This window comes from Spea bombifrons, chromosome 8 (assembly GCF_027358695.1).
Source record: "Spea bombifrons isolate aSpeBom1 chromosome 8, aSpeBom1.2.pri, whole genome shotgun sequence".
Taxonomy (NCBI): Eukaryota; Metazoa; Chordata; class Amphibia; order Anura; family Pelobatidae; genus Spea; species Spea bombifrons.
The window spans coordinates 42,183,340-42,201,201 of record NC_071094.1 but is presented as its reverse complement, the minus strand read 5'-3'; the positions used below and the strand labels follow the sequence as shown (position 1 = coordinate 42,201,201).

At 46.4% G+C, this 17,862-nt stretch overlaps 4 protein-coding genes across 5 annotated transcripts in view; 1 reads left to right on the top strand and 3 right to left on the bottom strand.

Annotated features, from left to right (window-relative positions):
* Positions 1-514: 514 nt before the first annotated feature.
* RPS18 (ribosomal protein S18) lies at positions 515-3,683 on the bottom strand. The gene is made up of 6 exons (XM_053472740.1): positions 3,553-3,683; positions 2,993-3,091; positions 2,394-2,480; positions 2,078-2,179; positions 1,884-1,975; positions 515-637 (listed from the first exon to the last, which is right to left on the bottom strand). Exons 1-6 carry the CDS (start codon positions 3,553-3,555, stop codon positions 562-564), a joined length of 459 nt encoding a protein of 152 aa, XP_053328715.1. The 5' UTR covers positions 3,556-3,683; the 3' UTR covers positions 515-561.
* On the top strand, positions 3,672-11,400 carry VPS52 (VPS52 subunit of GARP complex). 2 transcript variants are annotated; one of them, XM_053472728.1, is made up of 20 exons: positions 3,672-3,751; positions 4,872-4,944; positions 5,090-5,142; positions 5,386-5,461; positions 5,850-5,917; positions 6,108-6,283; positions 6,355-6,505; positions 7,113-7,213; positions 7,439-7,571; positions 7,709-7,766; positions 8,191-8,324; positions 8,599-8,754; positions 9,168-9,283; positions 9,481-9,604; positions 9,899-9,994; positions 10,327-10,434; positions 10,518-10,583; positions 10,680-10,791; positions 10,863-10,981; positions 11,063-11,400. In XM_053472728.1, the coding sequence occupies exons 1-20, from the start codon at positions 3,743-3,745 to the stop codon at positions 11,207-11,209; spliced, it is 2,076 nt and encodes a 691-aa protein (XP_053328703.1). In that variant the 5' UTR covers positions 3,672-3,742; the 3' UTR covers positions 11,210-11,400. The 2 variants fall into 2 exon arrangements, with proteins under 2 accessions (XP_053328703.1, XP_053328702.1); XM_053472727.1 differs by having other exon boundaries at positions 9,165-9,283.
* Positions 11,401-12,020: 620 nt separating this feature from the next.
* On the bottom strand, positions 12,021-16,377 carry RING1 (ring finger protein 1). The gene is made up of 7 exons (XM_053472739.1): positions 16,249-16,377; positions 14,769-14,858; positions 14,510-14,670; positions 13,812-14,027; positions 13,416-13,715; positions 13,146-13,323; positions 12,021-12,827 (listed from the first exon to the last, which is right to left on the bottom strand). The coding sequence occupies exons 2-7, from the start codon at positions 14,844-14,846 to the stop codon at positions 12,726-12,728; spliced, it is 1,035 nt and encodes a 344-aa protein (XP_053328714.1). The 5' UTR covers positions 14,847-14,858; positions 16,249-16,377; the 3' UTR covers positions 12,021-12,725.
* A 644-nt stretch (positions 16,378-17,021) lies between these two features.
* The window catches only part of HSD17B8 (hydroxysteroid 17-beta dehydrogenase 8), a 3,161-nt gene continuing 2,320 nt past the window's right edge, over positions 17,022-17,862 (bottom strand). The window contains exons 7-9 of the mRNA XM_053473516.1: positions 17,745-17,787; positions 17,329-17,403; positions 17,022-17,076 (exon numbers count right to left, since the gene is read on the bottom strand). Of these exons, the coding sequence (XP_053329491.1) occupies positions 17,060-17,076; positions 17,329-17,403; positions 17,745-17,787 (135 nt within the window). The 3' untranslated portion in view covers positions 17,022-17,059. The remainder of the gene's footprint in view (positions 17,077-17,328; positions 17,404-17,744; positions 17,788-17,862) is intronic.

The following is a 17,862-nucleotide window of genomic DNA, read 5'->3' as shown; positions in this document are numbered from 1 at the left end:
GTGAATAACACCAAGTACGTTCTTCGGGCACTCTGTAGAGTATTTAAAGATCGGGCATCAGACACGATGAAGCCCCATCCAGTAGCAGCATGCTTTACAGTCTATATCCGCTAGCACAACTAATGCAGACTACGGGAGTTTCTAGAGCCAGATTATTCTATAACACACATCAAGGGGCCATCTAAGTGAGATGGCAACGTAACAGCAGTGAAGGCTAATAAAGTAACTGAAGGAAGTCCATGCCCTGCATGTCACAATGTAACAAGTTTACAGCATCCCATCCCAACAAGTTATTGCTCCAGAGTCCATACAAATTCTGTAGAAGAAATGGTATCGCTCACTATGAGATATATAGGAAGATCAGGCCAACATGTATAGGGAAGACCCCCACCCTGTATAATCAAAAATGAGGAAAATGTACCGTGTGGAGTATATGACATTTATAAGCCTGGCTGAGTCTTAATTCACCATCGCAGCACTTTCTTCCATTGAATTAATCACAATACAGCCAAACTTAAATTTTGTACAGAGCTTTATTGACAAATAACACAGGCAAACATGTTACTTCTTCTTGGACACTCCCACTGTGCGTCCACGGCGTCCGGTGGTCTTTGTGTGCTGACCTCTGACGCGCAGGCTGTAATAAAGAAGGGAAAGCGATTAGACAGGACCAAATCAGAAGAGGTATTTGCAGCGATAAGATGCACTCAGGCTACCTGCCTACTGAAACCAGCAAGGGCAGTAAGGCTCCATGATGGGGTATTAAGCACCGGCTCCCCCTTACTCAATATAACAGACCGGGGAGTGGAGTTATGAGTATAAATATTGAGTGTAAATCCCGCGCAGTTAGAAGCGACCGTTATTTTTGCCCCGCCAGCCAGTAACTGAAGCAGGACGTATACTTTGGGTACTTCTGTACATGCGCTGCAGCGCCCCATCTATAGCACAAGTCGTATACCAAGCCCAGTATCTTAAATGCAATTTGTTTAAAACAGCCATTTATTTCCTCACAAACCCGGCAGCTGCCGACCCCCCCCACACACACGCTCTAACACTGCCTGGCCAGGCTGTATACAGAGCCTCGTTACAGGGTAACATATCGGTAACAGACAGCATAATCATCGCATAGTTAACTGAAATCAGATGCTGTCTGCATTAATGCCCTGAGATTGAGGGACCACCTATAGCCTTAAGGCACCTTTTCTAGATTTGCCACTGAACACGGATTAATATAAACGACAAGCGCGACGGGGATCAGCAAACTGCAAGTAACAGTCAAACTTTCTGCAGGTTGTTTTAATAACTGCATGTTTTGCACCTCAAACCATGACTTCCAGGCACATCGGGTCTTTGTTAGAACTACAAACTTGACAGGTAGAAGCTGCAGCCTCTCTGGTTAGACAATATTTGCTGCCAATTGGCAGCCAGTGACCCGGAAGCACTCCGCAATCACACCTATAATATGCGTTAGAGTGCACATGATGGCTGGAGTGCCCTTTAGGCACAGAAAACCAGTTACAGAAATAAGTTTATGTAAATTTAAGCATCACAGGGGTTGGAAGACCCGGAACATCCAACAGAATATGACATTGGGATTTGGCACAGGGTGAGAACCACCGTCCGGTCCCAATGACAACGTTTCAGGAGACCGGCTCTGCCACAAGCGTGTTATGCATCATATTCTGTGCCTCCGGTCACTGGGTTATGAAGCCGACTAGCAGCCTCTCAGACGTCTCATTCCAATTCACTATTCATAGGAACAGGCAGCAGCCACCATGGAGGGCAGATAAAAAACCCAACCACATAGGTATAGAACCCATCTGTGCTCCATAGACAACCAACAGAAGGGAACACAACTACTTTGGACCGCCAAGCCAACTCACCCCCAGAAGTGACGCAGCCCTCTGTGGGCTTTGATCTTCTTGAGCCGCTCAAGATCTTCACGGAGTTTGTTGTCCAGACCGTTAGCCAGAACCTGAAGCCAGAAACGTTATTAATACAAACCAGGCCACTGATGTGCAGAACTTCATCAACCCTTTCAACATTCCCTCACAGACCAAGATCCCGGGTACAATACCTGGCTGTATTTTCCATCCTTGATGTCTTTCTGTCTGTTCAGGAACCAGTCTGGGATCTTGTACTGACGAGGATTTTGCATAATGGTGACAACGCGTTCAACCTGAGAGGAAAGCACAGAATAAGTCATGTATCCCGCAAGACGCTTCTAACATTCCCGATTTCAAGGCTTCTATAACATGGAGTTCTCACTCCACTAAGTGCTTCCTAACAGCGGGGGTCTTAAGCAGTCCGCGCTGCCAGGAAGCCATCATTCAATGATTTCCAATCAACAGGGTCAGCTTGGACCTGCAAATCCACAACACATCCATTCTTACCTCATCCTCTGTCAGTTCTCCAGCTCGCTTTGACAAGTCGATGTCAGCCTTACGAAGAACCACATGAGCATAACGGCGCCCAACACCCTGTAATGTACAGCAAACGTTACATTCAATGCATAGAACCCTACAAGAATCCATAGAACCATGGCAAGCATGTCAACGCATACTGGGACAGGAGGGGAACCTGGTCCCGCAAGCTTACAGTCTATTAAGTTTCCCCAAGTCCTGGGCTACCAATGTGATAAGCAAATGTAAGAGCCCAGCCAGCCCACACACATTACACTACAAGTAAAGGTATATCTAGAAATGCACAGGCTACTGCACGCCACAGACCCCAAGCTGTAATAGTTATGGGACTTTTTACATAAATTACAGACGTCTCACCTGTCTGCTTACAGCGGTATATGATTAACACTACAGCGCAGTTAACCCTTTAACTTTACCAATACAGCTGGTGCAGGAAAGTAAGCCTCTTTAAATCAGCACAGCATTTAAAAGCAGCCGCAGTTTAATGTGACGGGTCACGGGGAGAGCGTGGCGGGACGCCGGGTATATCTGGATCACGGACCCTCGCATCGCACGCACTGGGCAGTTACCTTAATGGCTGTTATGGCAAAGGCAATTTTCCTGCGTCCATCAATGTTGGTGTTGAGGACACGCAGAATGTGCTGGAACTTCTCGGGGATGACGAGAGACTGGAAAAGACAAACAGGTTACACTTGTGCTTCATGGGCCATAGAGCTCCTGGCTGTCCAGGGGGCCACTATATACATTTACACCAGTTACAAGGGAAAATTCCCAGCAGGACCCCGCACTATAAACCCAACACACAGGCCGGCATCCCCGGTAAACGTCACCGCCCGCTATAAGGCATGGGAAACTGACAGCTTAACGTATAAAGCGGACTAAAGCCTTAGCGGCCCGGGCTAATGCCCGCAGCTCTCCATACACGGGCTCCCAGCCGGCACGGAACGCTCAGGATAACGCGACCCGCCATATCTTCCTGCCCGGCCTTCCTCCCTCAATACCGTCCCGTAAGCCTCCCACAAGCCCTCCCAGAGCCGACCCCGCGGCCGGCACAGAGAGCTGAGCCTCCCCAGCCGCGGATGGCAACGGATTGCCGACAGCCGCTACCCAAACCATGAATATTCCTCACCATGGCTGCGGCTGCAGGGGGAGAGAGAGAAAAAGGAAGTGACGCGCGCCCTTCTTATAGCGATCCCGCCGCGGAGTTCTAACATCACTTCCGTTCACATCATCCTCTGGCTTGCTGGGGATTGTAGTTCGTGTTGGAACCCGGAAGTGGGATCGAGTCGGAGCAGTAACAGCGTCTATCAGCTGGAGAGATGGCCGGGGTGAGTAGGTTTGTTTGGAACCCCTGACAGCTCACCTCATATGGGCAACGGGGCCTGAGCTTACCGCGCCCAGCTCGCTCCCCTGTAGCTATTAATTACGCTTTGCTTTGTCCTCTGATGTCATCAAGTGAGCGCAGCAGGTGAATTCATTGCTACCTGGGTAATGGTGACAGGTCCACCTCTGCTGGGTACTGGATCCTGACCGTTTGTATATGCAGTACAGATCCTCAGACCTTAGTCGTTGGTCTCGTCTTAGATTCAGGAGCCATATGCCTATCCCATGCATGTTTACATTCCCTCATTGTATTACCCTCTACCACTTCTGTTGGGAGGCTGTTCCACTTATCTACCACCCTTTCTTGTTCTGTCTCGTCCTTTAAAATAAACTTCCTTCCCATCCCCCTCTCTCTCTCTCTCTGTACATATTCAGATCCCTCAGTCTTTCCTGATCGTTTTCCTTGTGCTGCCCCGTTAGGGTCGCGCAGCTCAGGGGCCCATCTTCTCCATTTAATTCTCTCTTCTAACCTCCCTGCAGGTGACTTTCCAACTAGGACTATATCACAGCTTGAAGACAGGTCTTAATAGCATTATTACAACATTACTCGTTGTACAGCCCTGCGGAATATGATGGCGCTATAGTATCTCTTGTTCAGTGCGAGGCTGTTCTTACACCACTGCCTGCCCCCCCCACTCCTTCGCTAGGAGCCACATCTGTAGGGTTTTCTCAAACAGCACACTGAGCCGATGCTTTATGGCAATGCTAATGAAGTCCTTCCTCTATAGACTTTCATTAGTCAGAGTGTCTGGCTGGGTGATTGCGACTGAGTCATTCTATTGTTCCCCACAGACTGTATGATAAGGAGTCGGGGTGTTTGTTTAGTAGATCGTAAATCAGATAACAGAGCGAGAATCATACAAATGGCTGATATGCAGCCGCCTGAAAACATTATATTATGGGGCGAAAAATACTACTTTAAAAAAAAACAAAAAAAAAACACATGCAGTATTTCTGAAAATCAGTTTTTAAACCGATACGAGGAATAGTAGGAATAGTGGGACTTCCCCTTTAATTTGCGCCTCATTTAATTCATTCATTGCATCATATATTGCTTGTCTCTAGATGGAGGATCTCACACTGAGTCTCGGGGAGCTCGATCTGACCTCTGATGACATCACGATGGACAACGTCGGCAGTTAGTATCCTGTTCTTTTTCTTTTTGAGCCTTATTCACTAAGCGCTGTGTCTGCACAAGCTGCCGATGATGTGATTCCCTGTGATTCTGCTCGTCCTTCTCTCTTCATCTCCTGTTTCTTATTTGTTCTCTTCTGTTTTTTTAGTTCACATTCAGGAGAATTTAGAAGACGCTCTTGTTCAAGAAGCCCTGAAAACGGTAAGTAAGAGACGTAGAGCATCCAGAGAACACGCGACTGTTACACGGAAAGCACACGTAAAATGACATGTGACGTACTAGGCATAGTCCTTGTTCCCTTGCAGGATAAAACTATTTGTGCGGGTGAAAGAGTAGCGCCCCGGGGGGTAGGTTACTCACTGGGTAGGACTGAGTAGGTGCTCTTCTCCCAATTACCCCTCCCCCTCCTCTGTTTTCCGCACTCCCTTATTTTTGTTCTCCCAGGGCGTGGATCTCCGGCAATACTCCAAGCAGGTGGAGATGGAGCTACAGCAGATCGAACACGTCTCCATCAAAGACTGTATCCTTTAAACGTGTCATCTGGCCATTAGTCCGCCCCAATCTGTTGGTGGGAGAGTTTGAAGGAGAGCGGTGGCTTCAACGCCCTCACTTCAGTATTCATTAAGAATGAGAGCAGGTTCCTCCACTGAGAAGGGCTGAGCTGGCCCTGTATAATGCATAATTCAACGGCCGAGGTGACTTCTGGAGAATTCATACTGATATAACTATACATCATACAGGGCCGGCCAAGTTCTTCCTGCAGCAGAAGCTTGTTGGGAATGGGCCTTCATAATGTATAGCGAAGCCAAGGGTCTGAAGACTGGCGTCTCGCTTTAGTGAATAGACGCTTCTGGTTTGTGCCCCGTTAGCGGCTCCCCGTCTGCATCCCTTTCCTCAGCCTGTTGTAGATATCGAGCAGAGCCAGAACATCGCATCCCTCCATAACCAGATCATCGCATGCGATGCCATCCTGGAGGTGAGACGCAGTATGTGTGGAATATGTGCAACGTTCTAGGTGTCCCTGACGTTCCGCTGCCCGTTCCTGCTTCTTCTTCTGTCTCTGCTGCCATCTTCTCTCTTGGTTGGATCCTTTCTTGACCCCCCCAGGCTCTCCATCCTTCAAATCTTATGACGTAATAATATTTTTTCTTTTTCCTCTGTTGAAGAGAATGGGCCTCATGCTCGGGGGTTTCCAGTCTGACCTCAGCTCCATCAGCTCCGAGATTCACACCTTGCAGGAGATGTCGCTGGCGATGAACGTCAAGCTGAAGAACAGACAGACGGTGAGAAGCGAGCTGAGCGAGCTGGTGGACGAGCTCATCATCCCCAACACGATGATCAGGTAAGAAGAGACATGCAGCGCGGCGCCGGCCTCTCTCGCGCATGGCCCGTAATCTCTCCCTTCCGTTGCAGCGTTATTTTGGACGTCGCCGTGACGGATCAGCAGTTCGTAGAACAGTTACAGGAATTAAATAATAAAATAAATTACGTGAAGGAGCAGGCGTTCAGAGACACCAAGGCCTGCGCCGACGTGCAGGAGACCCTCCACAAACTGAAGATCAAGGTGAGAGATCAGTCTGATCCGCGTTCACATACAGCTCGACGAACATCTGACGCTTCGGCATTTTCACCCGCGCTTGTCTGTATAGTTATTAATATTAGTAGTAGTACTTTTATTATTAGTAGTATTATAGTAGTAGTAGTATTATTATATTATTATTATTAGTAGTAGTAGTATTATATTATTATTAGTAGTACTTTTATTATTATTACTTTTATTATTAGTATTATTATTATTATTATAGTATTATTATTAGTAGTATTATATTATTATTATTAGTAGTAGTAGTATTATATTAGTAGTAGTAGTACTTTTATTATTAGTATTATTATTATAGTATTAGTAGCAGTATTATAGTATTATTATTAGTAGTAGTATTATATTATTATTATTATTAGTAGTAGTATTTTATTAGTAGTAGTAGTATTATTATATTATTATTAGTAGTAGTAGTATTTTATTAGTAGTAGTAGTATTATATTATTATTATTCTTAGTAGTAGTATTTTATTATTATTATTATTATTATAACTTATTTTCCTTTCTGCCCCTGGCCGCCCCCATTAATCATCGCTTTTAATTGATGCTCCTGTTTCTGTTTTCAATTCCAGGCCGTGTCTAAAGTCCGTGAGTTTATCCTGCAGAAAATTTACTCCTTCCGTAAACCTATGACCAATTACCAGATCCCGCAGAATGCGCTGCTTAAACACAGGTGAGATTAACACACAGCCCGCCCCCAGCATGCGCTGCTTAAACACAGGTGAGATTACGCACAGCCCCTCAGCATGCGCTGCTCTAATGCAGGTGAGATTGACTCTCAGGGAAGGTTAATGCACAAAATGAATAGAAAGACCCTGTGCTGCTCCAATGTTTCCCAGAATGCACTGCTCACACACCTCTGCCCATCAGCACTTTATGGATCCCCCTTTTCCTGCAGGTTCTTCTATCAGTTCCTCCTGGGGAACGAGCGGTCGGTGGCTCAGGAAATCCAGGACGAGTACGTGGAGACGATGAGCAAAGTATACCTGTCCTACTTCAAATCCTACACTAGCCGACTGATGAAAGTGCAGGTGAGTGGAGCGTGGGGGGGGGGGGGTGTTATGCACAGCAGGGGGTTCTCTCTGTTCTCTGTCTCCGTTCATCCCTCTCCCCGTTTTATTAATATCGTGTCCCAGCCTTATTTTATTCCCCTTCTTATTTTTTTCAGTATGAAGAAGTTGCTGAAAAAGATGATCTTATGGGCATTGAAGACACAGCTAAAAAAAATATCCTTTTATGCTTCTCTTTTTTTCCCGGTCAGGGGTTACAGAGGGACTCGGATCACTTCAGTTGAGTCTTGTAGCTCTGAAGCTGAGTCTGAGTGTTGACCGCTACCAAACTCAGCTGACTAGTGGACTTGCTAATGGTTGCCCCCAGGGACCCTGACATGAGGCTGTTGAATCTTCCTGGTTGTCCTAGTGGACAGCCAGACCAAAAGGTGTCATAAGTGGGAAATATCCCATTTTGGGCCGAGTTGGCCAAACCCAGCAGTAGGATCTCCTTAAGCTTACGGTGTCTTTAGGGTCAGTGAATCTCGTGTAACCCGGAGGACTGCCATGTTTTCTGGATGTTACGGATCTACTGATCTGCACACTGTCCGGTCCTCTGATATTCCGCTCTCCGGTTGTTGGTTCTCCTTAGCTTCATTACGCTTCTTCTCAAAGCCAGCTTTGCGCAGCAAGAACACGGTGTTTACGGTTGGCAACAGAGCTGCGATCATCAGCCCGACCGAGCTGGAGGGACCCATCATCGTGCCTCACACCGCGCAGAGGAGCGACGTCCGAGTGAGTGGAACCGAGGGCCAGGGATTGAGGGTCACTTAACGGAGTGTACATTGTGCCGATATCAGAATCTGAACTGGGTAATTAAAATGGCCCAGTTGTCCAATACAAACAGAACGAGTGTATGGAGTAACTATTCAGAAAATTAACTCCCCAAAGTAGACATTTTAGTCTTTGCGCCCCTGTTGGGGGAGGTGGGTTTGTGAAGCTCAGTGGCAGGCAAGCTCTTCTTGAACACCCCTGATCATTTTTCAATGTCTTCTCGTTCGTCTCCCAGTACCCTTTCGAGTCTCTGTTCCGCAGCCAGCACTATGCCCTGCTTGACAACAGCTGCCGGGAGTTCCTCTTCCTGTCGGACTTTTTTCTGGTGACCGGATCTGCAGCCCAGGAGCTCTTCAACTCTGTGATGGGAAGGAGCCTGGCCATGTTCTTGGTGAGTGAGCTCTGAACCGAATCGCAAAGTTTCCTTGTTTCCCATGAAAATAGCAGAGTGACCCCAAACTTTTGAACGTGTGCGTGACTTCTGGGAAGTGCCTGGACAGTGTACTCATCACTAGCCTGCAGATACAGAATATGCGATACGCCAATTAACATTCAGATTGACCAATAGAAAGCCAGGGAATTACAGGACAGAAACCCATTGGCCGTCACCCATTGACCAATTCCCTTCTCCAACTCACAAGGCGTACCTACCACGTCTACGAGCTGCAGCCTGGCCCGATGTTTATCAGCGACCCAATGGTTTACCTGGACGTATGAGTATGAGTGTGAGTATGAGTGACTGGCAGAGGAGAGAGTCGGTTTTTCTTGACGTTTTTTCTGTTTTTCTTCTTTTTTCTGCAGAAGCACATGGACTCTTATGTGTCGGACTGTTATGACAGCATCGCCATTTTCCTCTGTATTCACATCGTGCTGAGGTTTAAAGGCATCGCTCAAAGACGGGAAATCCCTGCCGTGGACAAGTGAGCGTAACCGAGATATCTACACGCACCACGCGCGTCACATTACTTATTATCTTTATTACTTTTTCTTTTGCTGTAAGATTTTCTCTTGCCGTTTGAGCGGATTCGATTGCATCCATCCTATTTAACATTATTTTTTGGTAGGCGGGATAATTCTGGCCACCGACCCTGAGCTGCTCTTATTCTTCGTCGCGCAGGTACTGGGACGCGGTCTTAGACATGCTGTGGCCGAGATTCCAGTACATTCTGGAGTTAAATATCCAGAGCATCCGAAATACAGATCCTCAGAAGCTGGGAACCCTCGATACAAGACCGCACTACGTGAGAACCCCATATTTATCCGTCTTTATCCTTTCTGGGTGAATTTGGCCTTTTCATGCTCTTTCGGCTGTAACATTTTAACGTTTCTGCTGATTCTTGCACCACATGATGAGGGTTTTGTGGAATTAGGGACTTCTTTGAGGTAATAATCAAATATTTAAGATGCCAGCAGTAATATTTCTGAAGGATAAACCCACAACTGAGCCTGAAATGAATTTCTTTGCTGTATGGATATCTGCACTTTTGCTTTTCGGGATTAAAGGGTGTCTTCATGCGCAAACTCTCTTCTCCTAGATAACCCGACGTTACGCGGAGTTCTCATCGGCCATTGTGAGCATAAACCAAACGTTTCCAAATGAAAAGACCAACGTCCTCCTCGGCCAGCTCCAGGTACGAGGGGTTAATGGTTGTGCTTAAAATTTACCTTTTATGATATCCGCGCTGCCGCTGTAAGCAGGTGAGAGGCTCATGTATTGATTAAGAACTGGTTTCTATGGCAATGTATAAAAAATGGCTCGTTACGTTATTAACCCCTTTTGGCATGTCGAGGTTTCTACATGTCCTAGAACCACATATATGCAGATAGATCAAGTTCATTGTGCTTTGGAATTACTTCAAGTAAAGTACATTTATTCTTCCAAGTAATTGGGACATGCTGCTTATCGCTGGCTCGGATTGATGGGTGTGTTCTTTGCACGTCTCACGTTCTCTTTCCCTCGTAGGTCGAGGTGGAGAATTTTGTCCTGCGAATGGCAGCGGAGTTTTCTGCCCGAAAGGAGCAGCTCGTATTCCTGATTAACAATTACGATATGATGCTCGGCGTCCTGATGGTAAATCCTTAAACAGACTGCATGTTAACAGGTGGAGCCTCCGTCTCGAGGCAGGAACTTTCAAGTCTGTTTTAACGTTTCAGGAACGAGCGTCTTCAGACAGCAAAGAAGTGGAGAGCTTCCAGCAGCTGCTATCGGCTCGGACTCAGGTCAGTACTTACCCGGCCGCCTCTACCCGGCGTCCCTCCAGCCTCCGTGTCTGTAACGTGTCTGTAACGTGTCTGTAACGTGTCCACCTTCCCCAGGAGTTCATAGAGGAGATCCTCTCCCCTTCGTTCGGAGGAATGATTTCTTTCGTTAAGGAGTCGGAATCTCTCATGGAGAAGGGCCAGCAAGACCGCTTGCGGAGCGAAGAAGGTGAGGTTTTTCTCTGATACAATTATTTCGAGGCGACGGCCGCCAGGATCCTGATGCATGTTCTCTTACAGCACACGTGGCTCAGCTGGTCCGCGGATTCTCCGCCACGTGGAAGCAAGCGGTGGAGACGCTGAGTCAGGACGTTATGAGGTCTTTCACAAACTTCAAAAACGGGACAAGCATTATCCAGGTAACGCAGACCACCGTTTTGTGAAGGAAAACCTTGTAGTTGTAGACGCGATGCTGACCTGTTACCGTTCCGTGTCTGTAGGGGGCGCTCACGCAGCTGATCCAGTACTATCACCGGTTTCATAAAATCCTCTCCCAGCCCCCTCTGCGGAATCTGCCGGTTTGTTCAGAGTTAATCAATCTGCATCATCTGATGGTCGAACTGAAGAAACACAAGCCGAACTTCTGAGCGGGCGCCGCAGCCGTATCTGTAGTCAGCGGTGGATGTAACACGGTGCGAGTCTCTCCCGCTCGTAGGACTTAATGTACATTTCTATTTATTGAGACAGACTTGGTTCTCCGGTCGCGTCCTATTCTGCTTTTAGTGTATATGATGAGTCTTGGTCTCTACCTTCATAAATAAAGTTTATAATCCTGCCACCTACGTTCTCTTCTGCGGTTATTATAGATATATGTAAAGATAGGATGTTGATGCATTTTATGCCTTTTCTGTTCTGTGCATGCGCCTCGCTTAGTGCCCAGCGCCCCAAACGCACCGAAAACATAAATCACATACTCCAGAGTCTTACGTAAATAAATCAAGCACAAAAGCCACTTTTACTAAAAAATAAACCCAGTCTGTACAGAGAGCAGTTCAGTACAACAACGTATCCCTTACTCACAACTGCTTGCCGTGTAAGTGCAAGACGGGGGCCGTATCCCAGTGTGCCCGAGCCCCCGCCATCGCATAGTCCAGTAGTCATTGTACCCAGGCTGCACCCTCAGAGGAACCGAAGCTACCGCTCTGTCGCTCAAGCGAAGGCATTTGCTACAGCGGAGTACAGAACGCATCTAAGAAACGAGCATTAAGAATGATTACAGGTAATGGGATCGACGCAAAGCAATCCCGTAATGAGGAGGTAACACGGAACCAAAGCTACGCTCCATTTGGGCTGGAGCTGCATATGATCTGAAGGGGTTTATTTTCCCTCTCCGCCCGGCTTTGGATTAGGCTTTGGTGCTGGGAAGAGCATGGCACAGTGATAGCTTAATGGTGGTGGTATACATAATTAAAAAGGATACTAAGAACATGTTGATGTTAATAGGAAAGAGGGAATAAATAATCCGGGTTCCACTTTAGGATAATTATTTCTATTTTTTTTTTTTTTTTAAAGAAAATAAAGAATAATTTGTTTAAATAAGAACACGTAAGAAAAAGGGGGAGTTAAAGTCACATACAAAGCCGGAATATTGATATTGAAATCGAGATGATGAAGTGGGAGGTGTGTTTGTGGAACTCCTGTTCCTGCTGCCCGGACCGTGGGGTGCAGCTGGAGACGGTTATTGCTCTAACTTGCCGGAGACTTTGTCTCCTTACGGCTGTCTTAAAAGTGGCCGGACAGCCGCGTGACGGGGTGTTATGTAGGGATAAAGTCCGTGTAATAGAGATACTGCTTTAGTCATACCCTCCTTATTGCCAGGGCTTGTTAGGGGCATTGCAATGATGCTGTAACCCACATCATAACAAAGAGAAATAGTCTGTAGTGTCTCACGCCATCGGAGTCCAATTCACCAGCGGCACGCTGGATCACATACAAAACGCCAGACAATGTTGGTGTGGTGAACACCTCCGCTCCGCTGCAGGCTGCACTCTCCGGGAGTCTTCCTGTCGTCCGCTGCTTCAATGGCACGACTCCGCAAACCGCAATGCCGGGTGGGGGTGGAAGACGCCAGTCTCTTCCCCACCTTCCATGGGGTCCCTTCCTCTACTTCTGCTCCTTGGTTGGAGCGTAATACAGCTCCAGAGGCTTACTCACTTTCCAGTACTTCTCATTGACTAGCTCAAGCGTTAATGAACCGTTCAGGGTCTAAAGAGGATGAGACAAAAAAATATTAGTGGCTTATAACAATTATTTTGCGGGGACATACTGCAAGATGTTTTAACAAAAGCATAAACAAGTATCCTACCACTATAAGCAGAAGCATTTAAGTCGGGACTCCAACAAACTGACTGCTGCAGCTACATTTCTTAGCTACTTTTTGTTCTCTATTAAGGTTTCCCAGCTTTTCTTTTACTATTCAGCATAATAATGGAAGAAACAGACACCGGCCCCGTTGCCGGCTTATTTAAATCGCTTATAGTTTCACCAATTTAGTAAAACATGGAACAAACCATCAACACTTACAGTATACTGTCCTCCTGCCCCCCCAGAGCAGATGTAGATGGTGTACTGCTTCTCACTGACGTCCTCCAGACTCACTCCCTCCGTGCCTCCCCTGAGAGCCTCCTCCTCCAAGGCAATGCGCAGAGCCAAGTACTTGGACAGGTGATCAACTGTAGCGTTTGCTGTGGTCTTCACATACCTGGGAAGAAAACCAAAGGACGCGTTTCACTGCAAAGCTCGTTTCCCCTCCTTTTCTCTGAAAATCAGTCTGTGTGACTATTTTTTTTTTACCTGGTCTGACTGTATCCATCCTTCTCCACCAGCAGCGGATGTGCCCTGAACACCAGCTCAATCTCACTCCCGGTTTCTCCTCCCCCTGGAGGGTCAGGGCTCCGTCCGCCACCCTCGTGGGAAAGGTCTGGTTCGGCCCCGGAATCCTCTGAGCCGCGAGGCCTCTTGCGACTTGGCCCTGCTTCTTGGTTGCTGTGCACAGAAGGGTTGCTGACGTGCGATCGGCTGTCACAGTTGTCCTCCCCGCCACTGAATGTCGTATTGTCCGATTCGTGTTGAGGTTTTCGTACCCGTTGTGCCCTGGTAGGAAGACAGGCATTAATGAGGAATGAAGCACATCAGCCCCATCGGCTGCTGTATAATGAATCCGGCAGGGGTGCCTTTACCACTCTGTACCTGTGCTGGGCCTGCAGCTTAAGTCCCTCCTCAATGCTGCTGCTGAGGGCCTGTTGGTTGTGTAGACGGCTCAGTTTTGCGAGCACTCTGTCCTGATGAGCCTCATACTCATCTCTGCTTGGGTAGATTTTGGAGATCAGAGCATCAAAGTTTGGGTCGGGGCGGAGGGAGCGTTTAGAGACCAGCTTCTTCCGACATGTGGGACATTCCTTGTTCCTATAGGAGAAATTAAATGCTTTCATTGATATTGTATTAAATATTAAACAAAAAGATCCACAAACATACACTTAAAGCAAATTGAAAGTGTACACGTGCCACATTGGCATCCACAACTAAATGACAAAATGTGTAGTTTTATAAGCTTGTCATCAGGGTTTATCACATGCTATAGGATGTATTTCAACGACTTCTACAGACTACAGAGCATGCGCAGGAAGTGTACTTAAGTATGCCTCATGCTTACACTTCCTGCTTACAGTGGAGGCAGCAAGGGGAGGAGGAAAATGAGACAACCTATTTCCCCGACTCCAATAACCAAAAAATCCATGCATTTTACTGCAGCTGATAGGTGCATGGAGTCCATGAAAAATGGGCTCCAAAATGCAAAAAAATAGAGGGTTAAAAATGTATTTTTGGCCAATAAACAGTTACTACTCCAACTATACATCACGCTGATGGAAGGGCACGCAGACACTGACCCGCTGCGCAGAGCTGTGACGATGCAGTCCGAGCAGAAGCGGTGAAGACATTCCTTGGTGGTCATCGTGTTCTTTAACATGTCAAGGCAAATGGGACACATGAGCTCGCTGTGCAGACTGCGTGGAGAGACCGCTATCTCAGTGCCATCCATGATCGCTTCCTACAGAGACAAGAACGAGCAAATATCTCCATGACTTCTGCCCATAAGATGATCCAATGAGCTTTGTTACTTTAATTCTCTGCTGCATGCAAACGTACCTGCGGGGTGCGGTGAAGCTCGTATAAACTCAGCTCCCACGTCTTACTGGAGCACTGCGCACTCACTGGAGTGGCCATCTTCACACAAACCTGGAGCCAAAAAGAGTATCTGTGTTAGGTGCGAGCCCAGCGTAAAGCCACAAATAGATAGCTTGGGACAGGCTTCCGGAAACCGGCCTTTCCAAACAAATGGTGTCTGTTCCACCAGGCAATGCTTGGCGATAGAAGGTAGATGTCCTGGATGCCATGATTTTAATATATTATGTATCTAAAGACTGCAGCTACTTTATGATGAGGGAGTAAAGGCACGGATACTGTTTCGTACACACGGAACGCCATCATTTTAATTGTCTTTCTTCCCTCAACGGAAGTTTTGGATTATCATCAACTTTATTTTAAACTATTCTTCGTAAATCCGTTCAGGCAATAAATGTGGTTCCGCTGCGTAGTTTTACTGCTCATATGGAACACAATACCGGAGCTATACTGCCCCTCACCAGAATAAACGACCCTGGTCTGTTTCAATCAATGAAAAGTAGGCAAGCAGGATCTGGAGAAACGAGGAGACGTGCCAGAACATGAGGCAGATAATCAAAAACTAGAGGGTGAGGCTGAGATGTAACCTAAGAAAGTTTAACTTTACTGAGAGTTTGGTAGATAAGTAGAACAGCCTCCTGGCAGAAGTGGTAGAGGCTAATACAGCAAGGGGATTTAAATACGCACAGGGAAAGCATACCGCTCTTGAATTTGAGCCGAGGACTGATTAAGGTTTTTGGGCAGACTAGATAGGGCCGTCAATCAGCTGCTGACGCTTCCCGTAGTTGAGGACAGAAGTCAATAAGGCGCATGTTACTGCGGCAAGCGCGAGGCGGGCGTATTACGAAATAATAAAGCATCTTCATCTCCTGATCGCTTTTATATAAATGTCAGAAGTGGGCTGTTTCTGGTCATCAAACTCTACAATATAAAGAAAGGCCTATAATGCAGAAAACCTCCATCCCTAGAAGCAGCTGTCAGCTTCCTGGGAGACCGTCAGTTACTTTGTATCATTAGATCATTCCAAATGTATCCAAACCCAAGCCCTCCGGTACCGACCCCCCTCCCCTGGCTCGGAAAAGCTCCCCGTGTTTGTTGTTATAAGGAGGGCAGATTGTTACTCAGTTTCCCTCCTTTTTATTCTCCTTGGCGAGGCTCAATAACAAAGTAATAAATATTTCCGGTAATACGAAGTTACCCTGGAGTTACCCATTTGGGCCTCCAAATACAAACTAAAAAAAACGTGCAATAAACATTCTATACGTCTTACATACAAATAATATACACATTATATTCCCCGCAGGATGAATGACATATACTTCTAGAACTTAAATGATACCAAAAGCGGCGGTTTCGAACAAATGTAGTATTCGCGGTACCGCCTCAGCGCCCTGAACACCTTTTATATTATAACACGAGACGCACTAACCCACTTTTACGTTACCTGCGTCACGTGAGCCCCGGTTTTCGGGGACGCTCGGAGAGAAAAACAGGAAACGCGTCCCCTTTCCGGTAGCGCGCAATTTCCGGTATGAAGAGTTAACTCTAACGCAGCACAGCACGACGCTGACTAGAAACCACACCCAGCATTAAACGTCAGCCAATCAGCTCCAAGCTCCAAAGCAAACACGCCTCCATAAGTAATTAGCCAATCCCCACAAAGAGGCGCATGGGTCCAATCACGCGCGAGACCCGCTCATAGAGCAGCCAATAACCAACCGGTGCCCAAGGCGGGAGTTGAATGAAAAACGGTCTGCCTCTTTTTGTAGTCATATCTTTATTGTTAGTGTTGTAAATTATACATAATTACAATACGTTTTATTTACTGTAAATTTTATATTATATATATATATATATATATATATATATATATATATATATATATATATATATATATATATTAACCCATTGATCATATCCTATATTTTATTCATATACAATATATAATGGCCATCTTATTTGCCTTTTGCAGTGACACCAGCGGCCATCTTTAGTGCTGGCTAACTTTGAAGTGCTGCGTTTACAATCCATTGAACACATACAATGACTAGCAAGACCTCGGCTACTCAGGCCATTAAGAGAATGTCTTAATTATCAATATAACCCGTTATTTAACCCAATCCTGAGCTGTTCGAGCACCTAAGGTGTTAGAGGATATAGGTCTCCATTTTGAACCCCAGCTATAAGGCACAGAGAGGCGTTACGGAGGCGCGTCCCTTAATGAGGCAGATTTTTCTTGATGGTAACCGGACGGGTTACATGAAAAGCCCACCTGTAAAAAAACAAATAAAATCAGGTGAACAGATCGACTAAATGCCTTCGTCTGAGCGACCACGTACACAGATGTATAAAACCAACGCGTCTCCAGCAGCCAATGAGAGGCCAGTAAGGCCGCTCCCTGTAACCACACCATTTAAAAAAAAACAAAAAAACTTTATCAACACTAGAAAACGGTAACGCAACTACAGAGGCGATAATACTGTATAGGCGCAAAGCTAATCAGTGGCACATCAGGGGTTATTACCAGTCACTTCAATGCTGGCTCCTGTGATATACTTGCTGTCATCTGACGCCAGGAACGCACACACGTGGGCAACATCTGGAAAACAAGGGGTGGCAGAGAAATGACACACTGTGTTTAATTTTAGACAGACCCCCTAAATCATGCTTTTCATTAAGCCTGAGCAGTCTAAATATCGCAGCACAACGTAAGCTTACAACGTATTTATTGTAAAGCAGGCGGCTCGGAGATGCATTAAACTTCCCCTCCCCAAAACAGCAGCCGTGATATGAAAGCGACCCCTTAATATCCTAAAAGTTACCGATATCTCACTATTTTGTGACCATTGGCATGATGATTATGTCAATAAAATATCAGTGCAGCAGAAAATGGCTGCACAATATAATAAATCAATAATAAATACATTTATGGGTTCCTACCTTCAGGTTTACCAAGTCTGCCCAAAGGGACCATCCCAGCGAACTGAAAACAGACGGAAAGGAAGAGATTTCCATTAACAGGGAGAGGAAAGTGTCAGGAAGCCGGTCCTCAGACAGC

Bases quoted from the DNA above. Each gene is read 5' to 3' on its own strand.
- VPS52 (XM_053472727.1), top strand. The intron at 6,506-7,112 runs GTGAGAGATCAG...TTTCAATTCCAG, and splicing joins TCCACAAACTGAAGATCAAG to GCCGTGTCTAAAGTCCGTGA. The intron at 9,605-9,898 runs GTGAGAACCCCA...CTCTTCTCCTAG, and splicing joins TCGATACAAGACCGCACTAC to ATAACCCGACGTTACGCGGA.
- RPS18 (XM_053472740.1), bottom strand. The intron at 2,481-2,992 runs GTAACTGCCCAG...TGTACATTACAG, and splicing joins TTGCCATAACAGCCATTAAG to GGTGTTGGGCGCCGTTATGC. The intron at 1,976-2,077 runs GTATTGTACCCG...TTCTGGCTTCAG, and splicing joins AGGATGGAAAATACAGCCAG to GTTCTGGCTAACGGTCTGGA.
- RING1 (XM_053472739.1), bottom strand. From the start codon at position 14,846: ATGGCCACTCCAGTGAGTGCGCAGTGCTCCAGTAAGACGTGGGAGCTG. The intron at 14,028-14,509 runs GTCAGTGTCTGC...TTTCTCCTATAG, and splicing joins GTCACAGCTCTGCGCAGCGG to GAACAAGGAATGTCCCACAT. The intron at 13,716-13,811 runs GTACAGAGTGGT...TCTTCCTACCAG, and splicing joins AAGCTGCAGGCCCAGCACAG to GGCACAACGGGTACGAAAAC.